At 34.9% G+C, this 26848-nt stretch overlaps 1 protein-coding gene across 1 annotated transcript in view; it reads left to right on the forward strand.

The window, feature by feature from the left end:
• Positions 1 to 26848, forward strand: part of LOC124369166 (calcium/calmodulin-dependent protein kinase kinase 2) — a 191778-nt gene that overhangs the window by 134326 nt on the left and 30604 nt on the right. Inside the window, exons 6-7 of the mRNA XM_046826961.1 lie at positions 5175 to 5228; positions 24754 to 24805. Of these exons, the coding sequence (XP_046682917.1) occupies positions 5175 to 5228; positions 24754 to 24805 (106 nt within the window). The remainder of the gene's footprint in view (positions 1 to 5174; positions 5229 to 24753; positions 24806 to 26848) is intronic.

A 26848-nucleotide genomic window follows, 5' to 3' on the forward strand; every position in this document is an offset into this window, starting at 1 on the left:
TTACTCTCAATCCGTACACCAGTTTTGAGTGGAAAAGGATAAAGCAAACGTTTAGCATACCTCATTCAATATAATGAAACCAAGGAATGTAATGATCTGTAGCGTTTATGGTAGATAAGCAAACATAAATGTCAAATTCAAATTCATTTTATTTTGCAATCTAAAAATAAAACATTGTTTTGCAACTTCTGGGTTTAAAATTTTAAATTCTAATCTAATATATAATATATTTTATATATATATATATATATATATATATATATATATATATATAATTCAATCTGGTAAACCAGATCCAAAATTTGGCTGATTTTAGGTCAATAACATTATCCTAGTTAATAAGTTATCCCAGCGACGCTCTTTGAACTCATCAACCGAGTAAAATTCGTCACCAGGTGGCGCTTCAATCGAGTTCAAATTGTGATTTAAATGTTCCGTTTGTTTGATGCATTCAGGGAGTTTATTAATCAGCTTAACACCAACTTCACACGACAAATTCTGCCGTTATGTGATGTACTCGCTAGTTCTCCCTGCCTCTCGTTCCATACTGGTGGGTTTCTCAGCCCTGTAAGAAAATACACTTTGGCCAGCAAACATAACCACCGCCAGCTTATAGAGGCAGGGTAAATTAAGTAAAGTATTTATAGTTCCCTGAACTCATCCCTGCACGAGTCTTGGTTTGAGCATAATGCGAATTGCCCTTTTTTGTATAAAAAAGGGTATAAAAACCCTCTTCAGTATGGATTTAACACAACCTCCCATAAACACACACCATGTGAGTAAACCAGACAAAAATAGGTCGTTTTTAAGATATCGTGCAAGCAATACTCCAAATTACACAAAGCAATAATTGCCTGAGGCAACTCTAGCGCAGACCGTGTTAATATGATCGTTCTAGGTTATCCCACAATCAATGTGTATCCCCACTTGATGAAAACTTTATGGATTCCGTTTTCCCTAAGATTACATCATCCAGAAACAAAGATACGTTCGAAACATATGGTAGGGAAAGTATAGCATCTAAAAACGTTTCAGTATGGAACTGTGTGTGTTGGACTATTGGACAACTGAAATCGCGGCGCCGTGACGATACTTGAAATAAGATGATAAGTATACAAATTAAGCATATACTATTCGTTACATTCTGTTGCAAACATATAAAATCTGCTGCTCTATAATTATGACAACCAATCATATTGTTGGGCAGTATAATTATTATTTCTTAGTGTGATTTAGAATTTTACTAAACTGAAGATACTGTTATCATTTTAGTTATGTAGGTACCTTACATTTCTGAACTTGGACTTAGTATCAGCTATAACGTCGATGCGTCACTTATCAACATATTATCATTCTACAAACATTGAAGCGGCTATTAATCAGACCAACCAAGACTCTGCCAGTACAGTGCTCTGGCTCATTCCGTGTGACGTCGGAATGTTTGGTTCAATTCAAATTTGTTCTCCTTCGAACGTAGAAAAAGTTGAAGCAGATTTTAAAAAAAATTAAAGGAAACAAAATAACTGGATGTAGCTGTACAGAGCCTAAAATTTCTGAAACGTAATATACTCAAATTTAAAACTGTTTGCTGTCTAGCTGTCTGGAGTCACTATTTTAACAAACCACTCCTCGTTTCGAACTGTGAACTGTGTAAGATTACGTCCATATTTGTAAAATTATTCCAAGCTATAATTTTTAAATATTCTTAAATTATGGTATATATAGCAACAGAATTTAAATCAGTGTTAATTTTAGTATTGTAATAGTATTATGTAATATTTATTTGCATGGAACCAAATAAATCACATGCGACTTTAAAAGTCTCATACGCGTGATGGACCAAACTGATTGTACTTGTACAAACACACAAAGCTGGATATGTTTAAACGTAAAATTTTGGAAACATCACAATGTTATATTCGGAAACAGATATAATTCATTTTCAACTTATTCTTCCTTTCTATTTAAGAAAAATATCAGGCATCAATAAAAATTTTTTGTCAAAAGATTGTATCGAACAAGATTGAACTTATTGCGAATTCAAATAACCGAAGAAGTAAGTAATTTTCATCCTAATTAAGAAAGTAATCTCAATTTATGACAAGTTTTAATTGGGATTTGGCTTCTAAGAAAAACCGTCTTGAATAATAGCAATAATGTACGCTTTTTATTACAGTAATTTAGAATACTACTTACTTTTAGGTACTGTATTTATATTGATACAACATAATAGATACAATTTTACTATATACTTCATTCATGTGTCAAATTTCATAGAAAAATTTTGGATTTACTAATAGTTCTTTTGTAATACTAGAACGCATTGAAAAGCGAATAAACGTTTCGAATTTTCACACTAATTTACAATATTTTAGTACATATGAGTGAAATAGTAACAGTGACTACAGTTCAAAGTTTTCGACCATCACAGGGTGTGATAATTGTAGGGTCAGATACGATAAAAAAACGTAAAAATATTACTTTATATTGGATTGTAATGCTTTGGAGTATTAAGCCAGAGAAACCACATGTTTGGTGGTTGAAAGTATATTCAGGCATGTAACAGTGTTCAGATATCTGGAAAGCACAGCAGTCATTGCTTAACTAATCGTCGTCAATCAACAACGAACATGGAGATCCCTCGGATGGGTGCCCGCTGAGCAACGCTGGTTCAGCAATCAATATCTGTCTAGTTGTGGTGGTTCGAAAGTGATCTTTGACCGAGCTGGTTGGTCTCCAGGTTTAGCTAGGTTCTTTGTATCATTCTTTATATAATTTGTAACATTTATAACTTACGCTTCAGGAAATAATTACGTTTTTAAATCATTTATGATTCAAGGATATTATATGTTTTGGTTTAATATTATTTAAGAAAATGGCATACGTTTTATTAACTATTTGTTAAGAAAATTAAAGTGTTTATTAATAAAGAACATACCACTCACTCAAGCCATACATCATGTACGTACTGTAAAAAGGTTAACCGAAAACAGACATCATCTTAAGGGCGAGGAACCCTTTTGATACTATCTGAAGACCAAGAACCATGCCCCATTAGCATCAGCTTATAATTAACTTCTTTTTATGCCCTCAGTTTTTTAGTCAATGAGTTTCATAAGTAAAATATAACATTCAGTTTGTGTTGCAAAATAGTTTACAAACGGATCTTTTGGTTACATTGATGTCATTCAAGTCATCGTTCTTAACAATCAGTAAAGAATTTCTGAAGTCTGTAAAAATTATTCATGTAAACGATAGTTTTTAATTGGGATTGAAGTTATTAAATCTATGTATGTGAAAAACCGAAGGCATGATATAAATCAAGGAAACTAAAGTTAAATTCGGCAATTAAACGTATACATAAAAAATATTATTGTAAAAAGCCAAATTAATAAATAGTCCCAATTTTTAACAAACTATCATTTGAGATCTTCATCCCGTGTAACTTTACGTTGTAGTAGAACCGGTAAAAAACATAGTATTATAGTGTATTAAAAGAGTTTTTCGTTTTTATTTGTAGTTTAGTACAAAATATTAAAAATGTGTAAATGTGGCTGATATGCGTTGAAAGTTTTACTTTTGTTTGCTGAGATATAAACATCTAGACTAAGGGGACTAATGAGGTCCCTATGCATTGTAGATACTGCAGCATTGTGGACAAAATGTGTTTTATAAAATTATCCTCTCTCGGATTTAAAAGTCATATAAAAGGAAAGGAGTACAAAGCGGGTTGATGCACCACAGTACTGCTGAAGCGAGCGACGCGACATGATTCAGTACTTTACTGTTTTGCAGACCTGCTGCATGGAATTGTGCACAAATCGTGTAACATTTGTCTGCAGTACTGATGGTACCAGATATATTCCAACTGCAGTTTTCAATTTAAATAGTTATCAATCAGAGATAACCTGTTATAATAAATTGTTAACGAGTTCATCAAACACGAACGTTTTAATCGATAACTGCGATATGATCCACAGTAATACCCAAGTGATGACGTGACAATATTTAATGCTTTACTGTTACGCAGACTGCTGCATGGAATTGTACATGAAACTCATCTCCATTTCTGATGGTACCAGATATACCTCCATTGTAGTTTTTAATTCAACTTGTTGTCAAACAGAGATAACGTGTTTTAATGATTAACCATTGTTTTAGCAGTGATTAAACAGTTAGTTTTGACTGCAGGAACAGTATAATTTCGGTTATTCACATTTAAAGCAACTAAATAAATATTTTTATTTTCCAACATTTACATTCATGTTTACAAATAAATGAAAAAACTTAGGAAGTCACTGACCAAAAATAAGTAGCTGGTCAGTGTAACAGATACACAATACACATATAAACAGTTTGTAGCTTGCTCTCACATAAAGAAACTAAAAGGTCAACAGACTGCTTTCCGCGACGTCTGCACAAAGACTACAGAAAACTACAACCAAAATAAATACATATAGCCGACGTTTATACAATATAGAGTGACTAGGAACCAATTAGACAATGCAAAGAATAAAAAATAAAAAACAAGCTTTGAAAAAAATACAAATATATAATCTTATGTACTAAAATCATAAATAATTTTACAAAAAATGTATAAAAAATATATTGAAATAATGGAAAATTAAATTAATGTATTACATCAAATTACATACAAATATCAGAAAAATCACATACGTACACTTACATGCATACTATAGAACATCCACACTCCAAAACATACATTCACACGTACACACTACTATGAAAACAATTATGTAATAATGATGTAAACAATGTAATAGGTGTCTCCAACAATTGTCAACTGCCTCCGAACAGGAATGAAATCACTGAAATATCCAGCTCCATTCTGGGTTTCATGTGGGAGGTTGTAGCTGCTTTCATATATTATTAAGTTTTTGTGAAATTCGTGATGGTCATACGAAGTGTCATGATGGCCTCCATGTTTTATATGGTAACACATTAAGATCTCTTTTCTGAAAAGTGTAATTTTCGGACAAGACATCTCCAAATTCTTCAAAATTTCGTGCACTTGTATTTAAACTGTTCAGATTAGATACTAGTAAGATTATTCGAGGCATCAATTTGATTTACTTTTGTGGTTAGAGCAAGATAAACTGCAGAAGCGTGCTATTCACATTTATTTGTTGCTAATGAAGTTTCTTTCGTTGCAGGGATCCTTCAGTCTCGTGAAACTTGCCTACAACGAAGAAGACGACACACATTATGTAAGTAAATTGTGTGTATAAATTAAAGACGCATTTTAGTAACAGTAAGTTTTTCGTTTTTGTAGCGCACAAAATGAGTTTTAAAGTGTACAATTTAATTTTTACCACGGTTACTGAACGTGGAGGGAGTGTCTTTATCTGAGGTAAATAGGGGCAACACGATTTATACCTCCAGTGCTAGTTGTTTATCTGGGTTTATATTTTTGGGACATACCATTTGGATGCAAATCTACCTCAACTTCTCCCTCCTCCTATACGCCCTCAATTTGTAAGGCACATTGACGTGTCGTCAGCAACACGACTTATACCTCCAGTGCTATTTGTTTATCTGGGCTAATATGTTTGGGACATACCATTTGGATGCAGATATACCTCAACTTCTCTTTCCTCCTGTACGCCCTCAATTTTTAAGTAACGAACATTGACGTGTACGAAATATTTTCTACAGTTTCATTTGGAGCAAGCTGAGGACCGTGTATAATCCCGGCGGAGCGCACAAAACACTTTACGATGAATCCAAAATTTCTGGCTAATTATATACTGTTTATAGTGAAATTTAATTTATATTTTTGGAAGGCACGTTTATTGTTTGCCCACAAGACTCTCATTGCTCTTGGTTAAACTATCACACTCTACCATAAAGTAAGAATTCATAGGTAAAGAAGAGGACAATAAGTCTTAACAGTTATGCATATAGGCAAGACATTGATTGGAATTTGACAATTTTCTGAAATAGGTAGGCTTAAGATCACTTTTTATCAATGTCCTGGTAAAATTGAGATACCCTACATTATTCATCATATAGTTATTGTTAATTCCTGTTACCTATAAACAAGAAAGTACTAGTTATTAATACACATAAGGTACAACTAAAGGATGTTACAGTAAAAGTGTAATAGGTAATTAATTACAAAGATCGGACTTTTAGTTGATCCTTAAAAAACTTATAGGTAAATAAATAGTTCATAATACGATATTTATATTATATAGCAAAAGGTAATGTAATCCATCTCTGTAAAATATAATGAAGTAGCTAAGTAAAATAAACTACACAATACATTTTTATAATGACTATAGCATAAACTAATCTCTCGTTTTAGTAGTATCATTATCAACTTACCTGCGTCATCTTATGAAATATAAATAAAAAACATTTGCGTCATCATTACCTCTGACTCTGTATCTGTACCTGAAATCTCCCGTGCGCTGCACCTGTATAATTCGTGAAACAAGAAGTACAGCCACGGTCACGGATGACGTTTCTTTCGTTGCCTCATCAAAAGAAGTAGACTTAATAATTGCTGTCATTGTTGATTGTGGCTGGCAGTCCAACAATTTTGTCCTTATTGCCATATCATTTTCATCTTTCGTTCATCTCGGGGTCCGAGCTTATGGAAATGCTTTTATGCCAAGGTAATTTGGTAGAAACACGCTAAATGGATACTGTATTTGGTGAGCATTGCATTGCATACCAACTTGTCCAATTCCAGTTGCATGTATTTTGTGAAATCGACAATTCTGATTATAAACCGAACGTTCTAAGATGAAAGTTCTCTACTTACCTAGGGTATAAATCTTACTAAATATAATTGATACAGTAATTGCGCGCAGTTGATTGCGCTATATCGTCAGCTCTCAGCCCACCTGGTGTGCTGTGTATTCAAATTGGTCACGCTTTGATTCTTACCAGACCTGAGCAGACACGGATATCTCGATGAGTCACCTAACACCACGACTGTTGCAGATACATACTTAACATTTTAATATTATGTACTAATTACTTGAACTTGTTGAAATAAATACAATCAAGAGGAATATATATATATATATATATATATATATATATATATATATATAAACCATTCGAGAGCACATATAAAATAAAATTATAAAAAGGACAATTCATATATTTGAGGGAAATTTTGACTTGTAATAAACTGATTTTGGTGGTATAATGGACTATGTTTTCCTATTGACTCTCCCACTTATTGACGTGCCAAAATGTTCAGTGATGTAGATCAGTAGAAAGTACGAGTTAAAGAGTTAATGGTACGACATGTGACTGAAGTCGTTGGTTTTTATGTATTAAAATATGCAGAATCGTTAATATTAAAATTACTATGCTGTTCTTCAGCTTGATTCCATTAATCATCCGACATAAATCAATGATACGAACCCACGTTAAGATAAACGAGCTTACTTCCTGATCTGGAATTTTAAATACGGTGTTTTTAAACCGACGACACGTAACCTACATTTGATGAAATCTTAAAACAACGAACAAAGACACACTTCCCTCTACGCTCGCAATGAAGGGGATGTTCAAGCGACTGATCGATGGTGTTTGACGCAGAGCAGGGGCCGGGCAGGCCGCAAGATGTTGCCTGGATCAAATTGTATATAGATTGCCTGATAACGACCTAATTGCATTCCTCGCTTACCTGAGCACCATCTTGCCCGTGCTCTCACGTTCACAATGCCTTTACACCATTTCCATCGTCTGTATTTTATACCTATAATGCTACAAACAAATTATGAAACAAATAATATGAGTCTATCAATTATGCTCACATGTAAATGAAGCCCCCTCCCACTAATTTCTGGGTGTGGCAAATGAATTTCAAAGTTTTAATGTATTGTTTGAAGTAGTTTTGTTTTCCCATGCATCAGTCACAAAATCTTCATGTAGAATCTTGTTTAGGACCAATCACCATCTCTCAGTAGTGTAACTAACATAATTACTATAGAATAATTAGAGAATTGTCGTAACAGCAAACACTTTTCGTGTTTTGGTTTAGTTTGCTTATCTAGAGTGCACGAAGTTTTAGTATTTATTTATTTATTTATTTATTTCAACGGTTCCACCATTTTTACAAAAGTAATTCAACAAATCAAGTACTTAGCAATCAAGATGACAAATCATAATCAATATACACAGTCTTATGTAAGCTCTAACTTGAACAACATAGGCAATAACAGAGTGATATACTATAAATATAAATAACAAAAACAACAATAAATAACAAGGAATAATAACAATACAGTAACAGCAACGATAAATAAATAGTTGACCAATAACATTAATAAAATTTAGAAACTCAACAATATACTATCAATAATTAATACAATCATAGCTGTTAGTTACTGTAAGTGGATCTGTTTAAGCATGTGTTAGGTGTTTACATTTAATAATTTGTTTTTCAGGGTGTATCTTGAATCGTGAAAAAAGTCGATGTGCGCTGCCTCGCTACCCAGTTTTAGAAGTCTGCATATTCCATGGTTTGATGCATAATATGTGGGCCTAAATCTTCTGCAGAAAAGTGTCTTAGAGCGGGTACCTCTTGGTATAGAGAAGTCTATATCCGACACTAGATGAGGGCAGTCGAGGAAGCCGTTCACCAGCCTGTACAGGAATAAAATATCAATATATTTTCTTCTTTCCTGGAGAGGTTGCAGTCCATATAGCATCTCAATCTCAGCGACGGGGGTTGCAAGATAATTATATCCCAGTTTGACTCCAAGAAGTCTTAAGCAACGCACCTGTACTCTGTTCAGCAGCACAATGTGGCCTGCTTGATATGGAGACCAAACAACGGAACAGTACTCCAACAAAGGACGCACAAGAGTCTTATAGAGGATAGCCAATGTAGAGGGGGATCTGAAGTCTTTGCAAGTTCGGGCAATAAACCCAAGCATAGAAGAGGCCTTATTTGTAACATGCATTATGTGTTCGTAAGGGCTTAGGGAGGGTGTCATAATAACTCCGAGGTCCCTGACTCTGTCTACTATCTTAAGAGGGGATCCATTTAGAGAATAGTCAAAGGGCCTGGCTGTGTTGCTCCGAGTGTAGCTGATGACAAGACACTTGGCTATATTAAGCTCCATAGCATTTACTCTGCACCAGTTACTTATCCTGTCAAGGGAATGTTGGAGTTCCTCTTGGTCATGAGGAGATGTAACCCTGCTGAAAACCTTAATATCATCAGCAAACAGAAGAAACTTCGATGATATTGCACTAGAAATATCATTGATAAACAGGTTAAAAAGCAGTGGGCCCAGATGAGATCCCTGTGGTACACCTGAGGGGACAGAGAATGGCAAGGACGTACCTCCATCGTACTTGACTATAAGAGTACGTTCCCGCAAATAGCTACTCATCCAACGAAGCAGAGGTCCCCAAATGCCATAGCCTTCAAGCTTTGATATAAGTAGACTGTGATTAATCTTATCAAATGCTTTGCTAAAATCTAGATATATGCAATCTACCTGTGAGGAATTTGCAAAAGCTGACATTATATATTCCTGAAACATCAGTAGATTGGTTGTGGTAGAGTATGTTAACCTTTTACTCTACAATCTGAGCGCTTTTATTGGTTTATATACGGTTTTCTATATTTTAGAGGAACAATCTTATTGGAGATTGTCTTATATCTGGGAATCTCTATACGGTTGTCTAAACTTTGTTTCATTAGGTAATTTTTAACAACAGTAAGCAAATCTCACTATTAATGATGGCGAGGAACACGATGTAATCGGATCAATAGTACAAAGTGTTCAATTCTTATAAAGTCAATGCCGATAAAATATTAAAAAATATAACGATAAAATATTAGGATCATTTTCACATTTACTCTTTTTATATAGCACAGTCATGAACTGATGTACTTGCATCACAGTCACGCATGATGCAAGAGAATAAGGTCTTACCAAATATGTTACTGCTCTAACGTATCCTACGATATTTTGGAATTAAATAGGTTAATATTTTGCTCCTGGATATATGATTAGATCGTTTTTGGATTTTCAGATATCGATCTTTATATTTTATTTAAATAACATGTGCTTTGTTCAAACATGAAATTACCCACAGGCTAGTGGGTGCCCTTCAACATGCAGTATGAATTATGTGGTCTGTACGCTTCTATTGAATTCCTGGAGGGTGTAATGAATGTTTTCTATCGTTTAAACGTATTAAGCTAGGAGATACGAGTGGCCTTTCCAGACGGTATGTGAACATAACCAATCTGAGATTCCGATGTACCCTCATTTTACCCGAGATTCAGCTAACACTAACCTCATAATTTGTTTGGATTCGAGGTAGAAATCTTGGTTCTGTTTATTTTTAAAATGTTATTTGACTACACAAATGCATTAAATAACGGGTTTTAAAAGTTTATAAAATACTATAGTTTGATTTGTAACACTTATGGCACTTTTATGTTTTTAGAAACCTGGAAAAGCTAAACATTTAAAAACTACATCCCTTTATTGCATTGTGCATTGTAATCAGTATAAAAAGGTGTTGCAAAAATTACATAAACCCATCAAACGACTCATTAATTTGTAATTTTCTATGCCTATTTGAAATTTATTTAAAGTATATTAGCTACAATAATTGGAAGAATGCATGACGCCGAAGTGTGATTTTAATTTTTAATTTTTCTTACATAGACTATAGGTGAATCAAACAGAAACTAGATTGAATAATAAATACTTTCTTACAGTTTTACTCTTTACGATAATAGGGTAGGAGTATGACAAAACTCATGTTACGTAGCAGGCTTCTCTGGAGTTCAATGCAAATTTGCATGTCTATATCTCATTTTATTATCGACAGATAGAATGACAGACAACCATACGGCAAAGTAATTTGTACATTCCCCGGTAAAAAAATATAAATTTTGCCAGCCTACTGAGTGATAGGCTACAATGACACTCAGCCAAATTTTATATCTGCACCATCATAGAACTCATTCTTGTCTATTTATAAATGAAGTGTCATGGAAAATTTCAAGTCCACAGATGAAATCTTTCTCAAGATATCTTGCCACTTGAAATATACGCATTTTTTCATTAAGTATTATTTTATAGCAGTAGTTACGTAATAATTGTCTGGACACAAAATCACCATAAAATAAGTTTGTACGTGTTAAGGTTGTTGTGACGCAGCCAAATCCCATTGAGTAACATGCGCCATAATTAACTCAGTATTCATCAACACCTTCATGCACAATTTTAAGACTAGGTGTCTGTTCGAGTAGTCTTCGAGTAGCGAGACAAACAGACAGACAGAAATGACATTTTCCAGCACCGCTCTTCACTAAAGCTCAATTATATTTATTGTAAATATCTATCCTTTGGTCCAGATCAATCATGTTTAAAAAACATTTTTAATAATTGATCAAAGAGTAACTAACAATGTGTTTATACTTTGGCACCGTGCATTTTTTAAATTATAGTAGTTTTAATGTTACCGTAGCAACTGTCTTCCTCAGGCAACAAAGTAACTACAACAGTCCCGTGTCAATGCGTGACAAAATAATGGGATTACTGTTCTTGAATAACTTTTTATACTTGTTTGTGATAATAGTATTTGTTTAAGATAAATTTCATTAGTTCCTGATTATAGATTTCAGATTCACTAGCAGTCTTTTAACATTAAAAGATTGTTTACTAGTTAAGTTTTTTTTAATTATTACAAAAGTAACCATACCAGTTTAACCGCAATATGTTTAATCAATTTAATTCTTATAATAATCAAAATGTATCTTTAATAGTTTTATACAAGTACACTAAATACCGTATTACAGTTGCTAATGAATATCAAATCTTAATTACTTTGAGTAAAATGTACTGTGACGTCAAAGTAGTAATCAAATTTCCTTCGATTAATTGAATTCAAAAAGTAATAATTATGACACAGTGGCATGTATTATTAATTATCTTTAACCTGTATCAAATGTTTGAGACATTATTCAAAAACAAAAATGGTTTATTTCGTTAGTGTCTTTATCTCTTGAAAATCTTTTATTATATTCTTAATGAGAAGACTTAAAAGACGTTATCATTTGCATGCTTTATCGTTTATAATATTTTTATTAATTGTTGTAAATAATAATAACATAAATCGCAATATATTATACTGACCCACAAGTGATAGGCTGAGCGTTAGCGTTAGCTTTAGCCAATTATTTCGGTGGAAAAATATAAACGAAGTATACAACAAAGAGTAACAATTTGCACGAACTAAGAGACAATAGCGCTATTGGCGGAACGCCTAAGTTACCAGTTCAATGAACAGTGTCATTAAAGGTGCACCAGTTCTTTGAACGCTCATTCTTTCATTGCAGACATGTTACTCGCCCGGTTTATTATCACCTGAATATAAATCACTACATTATGAAAGTAACTTAATTCGTGATTACCTCATAATGTAGCTCTCTCCGACTTTTTTATTTGTTACATTTATTTTAGTAACCATTTCTTCCCACACATTTATTATTTAATATCATTATTAAATTATATCATTTTTTGCTCGTATAATAAAGCAAACACACTACAACGCACCGAATAACGTTAACAAGTTTTACCAAACACACCCTTAACACCGTTTGATACACTACAGAGTTAAAATGGGTATCACAAATTTAAAACGTTCATTTTACGGTTTGCTTGTAATTTTGCTTTGCTTTTGCTTTAAAAAAGTGTTATCTTTGCACCCACAAAAATTCAATATTTATTAGATTGCAAATTTAAGGTACCTTATCTATTTTTATAAACTTCATAAGCAGTGGTTGTTAAAATATTGGTATCAGTCCATTACGTTCCAAATTTCCTTTATAAATTCCTCTTCCTCCATGTATACACAATAAGATTTAAGAGTTAGCTACTCGCACAGCAAAGCAAACTAAATTTTTAAAGAATCAACAATGGAGTTTATATTATATTTCCAGATATATAATGAAATCAATTATAATCCAAGACGCTTTATGTTTTACTGAATTTAGCAAAGACCATAATATCTAAATACAAATTTCCGTTCTTTGAAAAATATAGACAATTTCACGTTACCCTAAATCTAATTGCTTGAAATTAGTGGCTGGTGTTGTCTTCATTAAAGATATGTGAATGGAATATTTACCTTTTTCCCAAAATGAAAATCCGCTTCAATCATCGAATCAAGAAATTCCGAAGAAATCTCGTATTCCACGACCTGGCCATCCCGTGGAATAGCAATATAATGATACATTGTTTCCTGCAAGGCATATTCTGTAAATAATCATTCCCTTACGACAAAAACATTTAGTTGTTACAAAATTAAAGGTACTACTTCATTAAAACACAAACAAAATCATAATTAGCCTACGTTCGAACAAAACAACTTGATTGTTGTCCAAAACAAAACTATACCTTTATGGGCTGGGTATATGAATTCAGTAATACATTACCGTCAGAAAACCCAAGAAAAACACAATAGAGAGGGAACAACCATCTCAAAACAACATATCATTTTCTTCACAACAAACTAGCCTATAACTCCAGGATGTCACATTCTTGAAATAAATAAGTCTGTTAGCACTCCGCCTAGATCACCCATAATTTCTAGCAATGATTCGTCCACTAAAACAGCATCCAGTTTCGTTGAGGATCTTCTGCAATCTTTGACCAAATCGTAAAAGTCACACATGCGACAAGCAATGAAGAATGTGCTGCTTTAGAATATTAACAGTAAAGTCATTTGTTTAATAGTTTTCTTAATATCACCATCATTTTCTTCTATTTAGGCTGTTTTAGTCATTTTTGTTCTAACAGTGAATAATTTTAGATTTAAAAGCAATGCCAATTGAAAGTTATTGCAATAGAAACGTGTACCACCTTAATTTGCTAATTTATTTATGGGACTTGTGCAAGAAGACTTTTAATTCTTAAAACTCTTGAAGATTTTCACTCTACTTCTTTGTCGTTCGCCTAGTATATTGCCTGTAAATATATTTGGACATTTTTAAACATCTCATTTTGCAGTTAAATTCGTTCACTTTCATCGATATTAATTATTTTGTTGCATGTATGTTTTGTCGATGTAAAGAAGAAGATGTAACGCAGTATTTACATTATTAAAATTTGCCAACATTTTAATATAAATTTGCATAAAATGTAAAATTCTATTCCTAAGTTTAGTTAAAGAAAATATATAACAACATAGCTTTAAGAAATATTTTAATTTAATGCAATCATGAAAACTACACAACATTTAATTTATTTATCATCTCTGATAAGAAATTTATTTAGTAAAAAGACCCAAATTAGTACATAAAAAGCTCTAATAACAAACCTCAGCTATTGCGATGAGTCATCCCAAAACACGTTTGACCGTGAACCTTGTTGTAAACATTACTGCAAGTCTTGTAATTTAACTATAAAAATCTAATTATTTGTGAAGTAGCACAACTAAACAATATTATCGATGCGTCAAAGTGACTTGTTCCTCTAGTAACTACATTTATTAATATTGTGGAAACTGTCAATCGCATCACGTTGGTCAGGCAGTAACGCCATTTCACACTAGAATGAATAGAAATCGTCGGCATACAACATTAAAATTAAATCTGTGTCTATTTCGGCCCATGTAAGAAACGCAATATAAAATGTGTTGAATATTTCACTTTTAAAAGTACTTAAAGTAAAAAATCAACAGATGAACTCGTATAGAATAATATAAAAATCTAACATTAATAGAATCTTTTCTAAAGAGATCTTGGTGGTATAAAGTGTGGTTAGATAATGTGTGGTTTATTTTGGATTGTAATTTTTGTTGTTGTTATTTTAGACATATAAGGAGGCGCCACACCTTTTTCTAATGCAGTTTATAATTTACCCACTGTAAACAAATTGCCCGCATACCACTAATTGTCCCCTCAAACTGCTTTTTGGCATTCCACTACGCCAGCCAACTGTTACACATTGAGTAATTTGCTGGAAATGTATCTGGGATTATCTTAGTAATCTTTCAAGAGGGGACATTTTTAAGGCCTTTAGCATCATTTTTTCTGTAGGTTTGTTAGAAAAGAAAAGCTATTTAGTACCTACCACAATAATAGCTTTTAAATTTACATAGCTAAATTGAGATAAATAATATAAAATAAATAATACCACAACCATTTCACGACAAGTTTTGTGAATTATAGAAGCTTTATAACGTTAAAAAACGTTATGAAATTCTGAAAAATTTTCTAAAATAACTTGGAAATCTTTATTTCTGTTTAATATTTCTAAAATACCAGACAGAGTGTAGAAAATTCACTCGTATGTGCGTGAATATTGGGAATATCATGGAGGATTCATGAGTTGTTGCTAAAACTCTGAATGCGTTTTCATGAAATTGGCAGAAAATATAGAACCGCGAATGTTCGGTTAACATCCTTCATGGTGGGCGACATAGCACGACAATATCAATCAGAGGCCGTTAATACTTTATGGTCTCTGATCAATAATGTTGGTTTCGTGATGGGGGAGGGATGATCACAATCCAGAACAAAAATTGGAGCGTGGCTTTTTAAACAGTGTCTCCTCAAATAAAACTCATTATGAAAGCCAAACCTGACAGTCATTACGACTGTGGGAACTTGGCTGATTCCAGACAGCTTAAAAAGAACAAACAGCTTAAAAAAGTACACGACGTATTTCTAGGCGGATAGGAGTTTCGCAGTCAACGGTGTGGAGGTCACTTAATCGAAACAAATTTTATCCGTTTCATAAACAAAAGGTTCAACATCTACAGCTAGGGGATGGTCCGCTTCGCTTGGAGTTTTGCAACTTTTTGAATATTAATAATCAACTCTACAAGCGTATTTTGTTTACGGATGAGGCACAATTCACTCGGGATGGTGTCAATAACTTGCACAATGAACACTCATGGGCAGAAGAAAATCCACATGAGGTAGTGGAACAGAACTTTCAAACACCGATTTAGCGTCAATGTCTGGTGTGGCCTTTTGCACAATCGGCTGATTGGACCTTTCATATTCCCTGGACGCCTAAATGCTGAGTTCTATTTGCATTTCATTCAAGAAGAGTTGCCGCAGCTGTTAGAGAATGTTCCTTTACATCTCAGACATAATTTGTACTTCCAGCATGACGTAGCACCTCCCCACTTTTCACGTGCCGTTTCTGCTTACTTAAATCATCAATTTCCTGGACACTGGATTGGTCGTAGAGGGCCTCACCCTTGGCCACCAAGATCACCAGATCTATCTCCATTGGATTATTGCATCTGGGGATGGATGAAAGACATTGTATACAAGACAAAAGTGAATTCTCGTGATGAATTAATTGCCCGTATTATGGATTCGGCTGTGCAGATACAGGGAAGTCCTGAAAAATTAAGAAACGCAACAAAAGCAATACACAAACGTGCTGCAAAATGTATTGATAATGATGGCCTCATTTTCGAACATCTATTATAAAAAAGTGCGTACGGTTGGCCCAACCTGATTAATTTTGCTTAAAACTAGTAATGTATTATACTGAATAAAATCGATTTTTTGGTACTTATTTCTGTTTTATTTTAGACTTTGATTATATCAATTTTCTCAGAATTAAATTCTCTACAATTAATGTTTTGTTGATTTTATGTATTTATTACCAATTTAACAAAGTTATTGTACATCTAACTTAAAAAAACATTGTTTCGTGCCCCAATTTTTTGCATTTAACCCTGAATCCCTCAAAAACTACTACAGGTACAGGTACTTATTTCTGTTTTATTTTAGACTTTGATTATATCAATTTTCTCAGAATTAAATTCTCTACAATTAATGTTTGTTGATTTTATGTATTTATTACCAATTTAACAAAGTTATTGTACATCAAACTTAAAAAAAACATTGTTTCGTGCCCCAATTTTTTGCATTTAACCCTGAATCCCTCAATAACTACTACAGGTACAGTTCTGAAACCTATTTTATTAGCTTTATCAGGTAAAAATACATAAGAATCCACGATATTTCTTACTTAATTAACCTTTCCAAAAGTTCAGTATGGCTTTATTTTACTCTTTACCCAGGAATTCAGGCGAAATCTTTCGCTAGCTGTAACTCGCTAACGAAGCGTTTTTGGACCTATGTTTATATAACATTTTTTCATTATTTTTACTAGTACAATGTGCTGTAGAAGTGGGGGGAGAACTTCATGAATCACCCTGTATATATCGGTTGAAATGTTAATACCTTAGTATCATGTATGATATGGTTTGAACTATAACAATCATTTAATGTGCAACACATTTATTATTTAAATAGTAAAAATGCATTCCTATTCTTAAGTAATATACGTGTATTCAGGAAGTCCATTTATAATCTATAAATTCAGGGTAAAAATACTTGTAGTTCTTAAAATACATCTATTTACTTGACCGTGTACATTTGTATGCGTTATCGGATGGTCTCCAACAAATTTTACATTTATTAGTTATAACTGTTTATGGGACATAAAATAAGAAAAATACTCTCAGGTAGCTGCCAAACTTCCAATTTTTAATATTATAACAGACTCTCGTAGTGGTAAACCCCTCCCCCCACAAGGTCATCCTAGATACACCTATGTTATCATTCAATTTAGTTTTGACATAAGATCATTTTCTTTATTGACTGTATTTATAAGAATGTTATGAATTAGCCATTTAATCTTATTCTAAGAGTCTTCTCTATTCTGTTTCAGTTTTCTTTCGTAATGCATACATACAGCTACCATACAGTGTTAAACCGTTCGTAAATATTAGTATATACTCCTGCGTTGTTAGTATATACGTTCAATTGTTGCCTCTGTATGTATTTCCTACATTACATTTATTATACTCTTACAATCTCTGAAGCCAAATCACATATAATGTAATCGCGACAATGGAAGAGGTTTCAATTTCAATCTTTTTATTGTCGTAGACATGTATTACATGTATGACAAAAGTCAGTAGTACATTATTATTAATTAACATATAAAAATACAATATTTGTATGAAAGTCAAGCTGAGTAGGAACTAATTTTACATTAAATAATAAAAGAATACAAATGATTATTAAAATAGAGTTTAGGCTAGAAACTCCCCAACCGAATAAAAACAACCCTCTAATAGGTATTCTTTTAGTTGTTTTTTAAAAATTGTTTTTTCAGTTATATTTTTTAAATGACTAGGGAGCTTCCAAAAAAAACCTAGCCCCTGAATTTTGAGGCAGTCCACCCGCCAGAGCCGAGCGATGTTGGGTTTGTCGCAGGTCTACTCGGGCTCGCGTGTTGTGGTCATGTATAGCAGCCCCATGTACTACATTTGCACAATGAAACCTGGCATAGATAATGGTCTCGTAGATATACAAAGATGGAAAGGTCAAAATGCTGTGCTCTTTAAATGCATTTCTGCATGAACTTCTGCGAGATATGCCAGCCACAACACGCACAATTCGTTTCTGTAAAACGAAAACCCTTTTTAGTTAGTACTGAGGTGCCGAGCCCCAAACAAGAAGTCCATACCGCAACCGTGACTCTACCAAACCAAAGTATATTATTTTTAATAACTGAACATGGCGATATTTTGCAAACTGGTACGTGGTTATAAGAGTTGGCAGCCTGTAATGTACGACTCGCGCCTCCAACAGAGCTGCAATCCGAACTAGAGAACTACGATAAGGTATGGAGGTAAAGGAAACGAGACAATAGAAGAGATGCGTGGCTATAAGAGTTGACAGCGTGTAATATATGACTCGCGCCTCCAACAGAGCTGCAATTCAAACTAGAGAACTGCGATAAGGTATGGAGGTAAAGTAATCAAGACAATGGAAGAGGTACGTGTCTATAAGAGTTGGCAGCCTGTAATGTACGACTCGCGCCTCCAACAGAGCTGCAATCCGAACTAGAGAACTACGATAAGGTATGGAGGTAAAGGAAACGAGACAATAGAAGAGATACGTAGCTATAAGATTTGGCAGCCTGTAATATATGACTCGCGACTCCAACAGAGCTGCAATCCGAACTAGAGAACTACGATAAGAGAACTACGATAAGGTATGGAGGTAAAGGAATCGAACAATAGAAGAGATACGTGGCTATAAGAGTTGACAGCGTGTAGTGTACTACTCGCGCGTCCAACAGAGCTGCAACCCAAACTAGAGAACTGCGGTAAATTATGGAGGTAATGGAATCGAGACAATTTAAGACATGCGTTGCTATGAGAGTAGGTAACGTGTAATATCCAACCCGCGCCACTGACATAGCAATATCGACCGTGGCGTGTCTTTTGACTGCCCGCCCACTACACAAACACAACCCTTGACTAGAAAGCTCATGACACAATTTCCTGTCTACTTAATTTTTTTTCAATACTAAAAATACGAATTTTGAATGGGTAGATTCCGTTTATGTTGCGGATTTAATATTTCTTATTCTTTCCGAGGACTGTAAAAGTTGTCTATATGAAAATGGTAATTTGTGATTAAATGCATATTATAGGTTTTCTTTAAAGCGCTTTATTTGAAAGTTCTGATGTTGTGCATGGTTCCAAACATTTCACTATTCATCATCGATCCTACCACCTTTCAAAGCCACTTGACAAATACTTCTGTGAAAGTGCCTAATACAGTCCTCAAGCGTTCCCCAACTAGAATCTGAAACACTTGGTTAAATGTAATTGCAAATACCCAACCACTCGAGTCTTGTTTACGTACTTATGTTTGCCTCTCTCGTAGGGATTATTTTTAATACATTACGAAAGAAAATGTATAACAAATCCCACATATGACTGTTCTCTACATTGTACTTCGGATACATCACCAGCTTCAAGATTAGTTATGTTTGTTCACCTTCGCACCATGCAAACCAATAAATTCACACCACATGACTACTACCTACCATCTCAATGCCTCTTGTACACAGATGTTTTGTTTTCCATTGAGATTCCATCGCCACTCCTGACTATAGGCTAAATGCATTCTCGATCAGCATGTTGAGTCTAAATTTGTAAATAAATTTAACTTATTTTCCTTCGTAATGGTACTATGTTTCGTTTCCCACCTGGTCCCCTTTTCAGAGCCTACCGTCCCCTATATCGTGAAGGTAGATAGATCCACTTTAACCTTGGCTTGTGCGTCTCCTCACAATAATAATAAAAATGCATTTATTAAGAGTATCTTTCAGTTACAAAGACTCCTTTGCAAAATAACTCGTGTCAGTCCTCCCTATATACAAAAATTTATGTCTCTACACAATGTACGAGCATTACAGAAATAGCATAACTATTTTTAGCATAGTTTAGTCTTATTTATTATACAATGAATCTAACAGTTACTTTATGTTTTTAGCTTTTGTAACTTATTATCACATGGTAGCGTATTATTCATCTGAGGACTAAAAGAATGACATCCCAGTTTTTCTGCTTGCAGTTTGAAAATAGGCGGTTGCAGCATACTGTTCTGTCTGGTTTTGCGCTCCCAAACATCACTTCTCCTTATCAATAGTTACCCGTTCCAATAACTCTTTGAACTAGTAATAAGAATCAAACACCACACCGGACTTTGATAAAATTATTGTAACTTCCCTACAATACAATGAAACGTGGTGAAACTTGTTAATTGAATACAACTCTGAGAACAATTTTTTCCAGAAAAGACCCTGACTATTAGAATTTAATGGTAGTATTGAAAAAGGTCTAAAATGAAAGACTGAAGTTGGACTGTTTGTTTCCTGCAGTGTAAGAACAATACTCTTTTTTCACGATGCAGGAAAGGAACCAGTTGAGAACGAAACATTGATTAGCTTCGCTATCACTCCCAAACAATACCAATTCCCTCGTTGCTTAAGGGTTAATGGGTGCCCTCTTTCTTTATAACTTCCCCACTCTTTCATTTCGTCAAAGCCTCTTCATGTTTATCCTGCATGCCTCATTCTCCCATACTTAGAACTTTTCTCTCCTCCACACTGCACACACATCACTGAAATATTTAGAGCCGAATTTTAACGAAAGGCAGGAAATTAGTATTCAAATGAACGTGGACAGTTTATGGAAAGACGAAGGATGATTTATGGTGAAGGACTTAAGATAGAGTTAAATATAAAAATAATCACCTGGTATACATGGACTGATGGGTGAACAGATTAACGAAGCAATGCCGGTATATGAAGAATAAATGTTAGTGATGAAGATAGTTGTTGGAGGAGAGAAGCTTTTCTGATAGGTGGAAAAAAGGGGTAGAAAACGTTTTCCTCAATAAGGATTCGACGCGGTAGTCCTGCCGAACGGTTACGGTCTACAGCTACTTGTTGTGTAATTTGTAGTTTCTATTAATGAAAGGCTGGAAAGACTCTCGAATGCAGATAGAAACATCAATAAAATATATGATTTCAGGAGGGACGATGATCAGTGAAAGAGCAAAGGGGATGGAGAGAGTCGCTTATCTCTTACAGAAGCGATCGTCTAGGAAATAGTTCTTGGTTTCTATGTGGCTTTAATGGTAATTCTCCGAAAACTCTTTCTTTATTACCCCCTTTCTTCGCAACTGCCCCTGTCTTGTAGCCCAGATAACCCAGATAAGCCGTAACCAATATAACGTTTAATGTAGCCACCAAGATTTCTGTGGTAACATATTCATTTAGTCGTGCTCATTCTTGGTAGTATGTTGATTATAACGTGAAAGAACTAAAATAACAACCGGCCCCGAAATTTCAAGGAATGCAAAGTCCACCAATAAAATTTAGATCTTAATATTCGGACCCTTTCTAAATTGTAATCGTGCGTCAAACTGTGAATCGTTCTATCTTACCACTTCTACCATAAGTGTTTTGTGAGTAACATTCTCTATCATCCCAATTAAGGACATGCCGAGCACAAGCAATTAGCTTCTCGAACTACTAGAACACTGCTGTTATAACCGGGGATTATGGCTTAAACATGTTTTGACGTGTACCAATCATTAACCTAGGGATTTTGGAAAACAGATAGAAAACGCCCGCTCCAACGTGTGCGACAGCGTTGAAACATCTAGTGCATACATCCTTTGGCTGTTGCAACCATTACGAACTAAAGTACGTACACAGCACAGAGCGATCATGAGATTTAAACTTACTTACCTTTGCCTTGAGGAGGAAAATATTTTACTAATGTTTAAGCACCGTTGGGTTTCATAGAAGACGTAAACTGATCAAGATAGAAACGAACTCTTTATCAGTCATTGATTTTTCCCCTAACTCTAACAAAAGTTAACAGGAGTTTTAGAAACATGATCCCATATTCTCTAAAGGTGAATGTAGGAACTGTAGTTACAACTTATGGAACGGATGCGTAGCAGTGAGTTTTATCAGACACGGGTGCAATCAAAACTGAGGAAGAAATGCGTGGGAATGATTGTTGGCAGCCTGTAGTAACCGACTCGGCTCACAGTCCAAAGTGGAGAAACTGCAAGACGCTGTGAAGCGGCCTTAACACGATAGAAGAGATGCGTGGAAATTAGAGTTGGCAGCCTGTAACGTACGACACGCCTCACATACGCAGTCACAGTCCGAAGTGAAGAAACTGCAAGACGCTGTGAAGCAGCTTAACACGATAGAAGAGATGCGTGGAAATTAGAGATGGCAGCCTGCAACGTACGACACGCCTCACATACGCAGCCACAGTACGAAGTGGAGAAACTGCAAGACGCTGTGAAGCTACTATAGCACGATGGAAGAGATGCGTAGCAATTAGAGTTGGCGGCATGTAATGTATGACCTGCCTCACATACGCAGCCACAGTCCGAAGTGGAGAAACTGCAAGACGCTGTGAAGCTACTATAGCATGATGGAAGAGATGCGTGGCAATTAGAGTTGACGGCGTGTAATGTATGACCTGCCTCACATACGCAGCCACAGTCCGAAGTGGAGAAACTGCAAGACGCTGTGAAGCTACTATAGCACTATGGAAGAGATGCGTGGCAATTAGAGTTGGCGGCGTGTAATGTATGACCTGCCTCACATACGCAGCCACAGTACGAAGTGGAGAAACTGCAAGACGCTGTGAAGCTACTATAGCACTATGGAAGAGATGCGTGGCAATTAGAGTTGGCGGCGTGTAATGTATGACCTGCCTCACATACGCAGCCACAGTCCGAAATGAAGAAACTGCAAGACGCTGTGAAGCAGCCTTAACACGATAGAAGAGATGCGTGGAAATTAGAGTTGGCAGCCTGTAACGTACGACGACACGCCTCACATACGCAGTCACAGTCCGAAGTGGAGAAACTGCAGGACGTTGTGAAGCTACTATAGCACTATGGAAGAGATACGTGGCAATTAGAGTTGGCGGCGTGTAAATGTATGACCTGCCTCACATACGCAGCCACAGTACGAAGTGGAGAAACTGCAAGACGCTGTGAAGCTACTATAGCACGATGGAAGAGATGCGTAGCAATTAGAGTTGGCGGCGTGTAATGTATGACCTGCCTCACATACGCAGCCACAGTACGAAGTGGAGAAACTGCAAGACGCTGTGAAGCTACTATAGCACGATGGAAGAGATGCGTGGCAATTAGAGTTGGCGGCGTGTAATGTATGACCTGCCTCACATACGCAGCCACAGTCCGAAGTGGAGAAACTGCAAGACGCTGTGAAGCTACTATAGCACGATGGAAGAGATACGTGGCGATTAGAGTTGGCGGCGTGTAATGTATGACCTGCCTCACATACGCAGCCACAGTCCGAAGTGGAGAAACTGCAAGACGCTGTGAAGCTACTATAGCACGATGGAAGAGATGCGTGGCAATTAGAGTTGGCGGCGTGTAATAACCGACCCGCGTCACAGACATAGCAATATCGACCGTGGCGTGGCGTGTCTTTTGACTGCCCGCCCACTGCACAAACACAACGCTTGACTCGAAATCTCATGACATTTCATGTCTACTTTAATTGTTTCCACGTTTTCTTTGCATTAAAAATAAGCAATTGGAGTGCATGGAACCTATTTCTATTTTGAGAATGTCCAAGCAAAACATCCAGGAATGGCCATGCATGTTATTGAGAAGTGCGAAGATAGGAGTCCGGCATATCCAGAAAGACGGGCATATCCCCATTCAAATTCTGAACTAATATTGAGAAAGCTGTTACCGTGTTCTTCGTTGGCTACCCGTGTTTTGGAGCCTACCTGATAAAGATGAACGATCTTACACTTTGCTACGGCTATACTCGGTACGGAATGAAACCGTATATGGGCATTACGGGAGGTTGTTATAACTGAGTGCGGGAGCTATTCGGCATGGGCTGAACTGTCAGACGCTTGAGTGTGTGCTTCACTCGACAGCGGTTTGACAATTAATCACCCGATTGTAGAACATATTATCTTAGGAAACAAAGTGAAGGTACCTGGCATTGGATAAAATAGGAACCTAGGAATTTATGATAAGAGCTGATGAGAGATGTGAGCTGAATCAGAAAGTCTGTGATGAGGAATTCTGAGATAGCAACTTAACAGGTAGTCTGCAATTAGAGCAGTTAGGAAAGACCAAGGTATATTCGCATCAATCTCTATGTAAAATAACATAATAAACGTCCATGTCTAAATAACGCTATAACAGCCTAGTTCTGTGTTAGTTATGTGGCTTTTTATATTACTAAGTGGACAAATTTTACATAAAGGATCTTTAATAAAATTTTAACACGTAATTAAACGACATATTTTATTAATTACAAAATTTAAACTTAAGTCTACTATATTTTATAACACATACTCTTGTTTCAGGCAATGAAAATTCTATCCAAAAAGAAACTGTTGAAAAAAGCAGGAATTTTCGGTAAGTTGTGTATTATTATATATTAGAAATACATATATGAGTTTAAAGTGCCAGCTTTAAATTCGTTGAAAAAGATGTACTAAAGTAAAATACTCCTCGAATTATATTTTATTTTGTAAAAAATCTATAATGCTAAGTTGAATTGTAATTCATTCTGATGTAAGTTACTGCCTATTTGTATTCCTCCCATATCTTATGTATAAAAATGGAGTGTAAGGCCATGATTACGGACACTGACCATCATAATATGAGTCATCATCTTTGTGTGTTGCAATAAAAACGACGTTTCGAGAACTGGCCTCTTCTTCTGAAATCATAAAACTCGGCACAATATTGAATTAGGTGTGGACAAATTTACTATTCATATCAAACGCATAGGAAAGCTGATAACAAAAAGGTGGATGTTAAATACATGAAACCTAATAGTTTTTGTTTTTTAACTTTGATTTTGTTGTTACTTTATTGGATTCGTAACTGTATGTGAGGATTTGACACGGGAATTAAGACTGGTTGATACTAATTTAGTTGCATCAAATATTATGATGAGGTTGATTAAGCAAATAAACATACATTTACAATAGTATATTAATGAAGTTTAAACATTGCTGGGGCTTAAAATGTAGTATCAATCACAATATCTCACAATATCAGTCGCATTCGTGAATGATTAAAAATTACAGATATACAAATATTCCAGGCGGAAATTAATAAGTCAAGATTAGTAAATGTAACTAGTCAATCATTACTGTTTTCTTGTTTTTTCTTACTTATTTATTTTTATTTTGAAACATTTAAGTACATAATGACATAGGTAAATTCAAATGCGTTTCAGGTCAAACGTAATTATTTTTACTTTCCAATGTTATTCATTTAGTGAATACAGATAATAGTCGTCATTCGAGTTAAGATGGTAGCCTCCTTTTTCATGTTTATCCTTTTACGTGGATTGATTGACTATTATGTTCCTTAATTTAAATTGAAAAGTAATACAATGGCACTGACTGCCGCAATGCATCTATAAACGCAAATTATAGTAATAATTAGTATAAGTTACTGTTTTTTTCTACTACACTAGGCCCTTCCTCTCTTAGGTACTACTATGGATATTATCGAACACTATTGAACTCTTCGTTTTGAGCAAATTTTTTTAATTTTCGAGCAATATTTCAAACCACAGTAGCCAAAATTTTCGAAGATTCTTCAGTTGAAATGTGAGTAACATGAATGTTTTTCAAGATTTCTCGCGATTAGTTAGGAAGATATGCAAACATCCTCTTGATCGTTTCTATAGGGCCCTTTGTGACTTCAACGTCTTACAAATTCTGAATATGATAAAAACTATCATTAAAAGCATTGTGTTTTTTTTTCACTAACTCCCGCGCTTATGCTGCGAAATTTACAAAATGGTTTCTTAGTGAGCATCCTCTAAAGGTAATAAGAATATGTGTACAAAGTTCTATATAAATCCATGCTGTAGTGTCGGAGATTCCGTGATTAGTCATTCAGTGGTGTTCGGCTTATATGTATATGGATTTATACCGCTTTCCCTTCACCGCATAGTTATTGTTGATAAGCTTATTTATTTCGCTGTATTTGTAATACAAAACAAAATTAACACATTACACTTCAATTTATGACATTTCTTTCAAGGAAATTTAGAAATAAATCCACATCGATTAACGAGTGTATGGTTGCACAAATTTAAAATACTCAATGCCATAATCTAAAATGTAATGTATTTTGTTTCATGTGTGTAATGAGCGTATTGATCTATGTAGATTGCCTGATTAGAGGGCTAAAGAAGGCATTCCATCCAAAGGCTAGAGGCAAATATAAACAAATTGACATCCTTCTTTCACACCACCCTTGCAATTCTACCTTTAATCGAAGTGCTGAAAAGTTAAAGCGCTAGGTTTCTCCAAAGTGTACAGAAATGGCAACAATGCCGGTTACTACTTTTTAGATCGTAACTATTTGCTAGAGTGTATACATCACTATTTGCTAGTAGAGTTCTTTGTGATGTAGTATCCGTTTGAGAACTAT

Source organism: Homalodisca vitripennis, chromosome X (assembly GCF_021130785.1).
Source record: "Homalodisca vitripennis isolate AUS2020 chromosome X, UT_GWSS_2.1, whole genome shotgun sequence".
NCBI lineage: Eukaryota > Metazoa > Arthropoda > Insecta > Hemiptera > Cicadellidae > Homalodisca > Homalodisca vitripennis.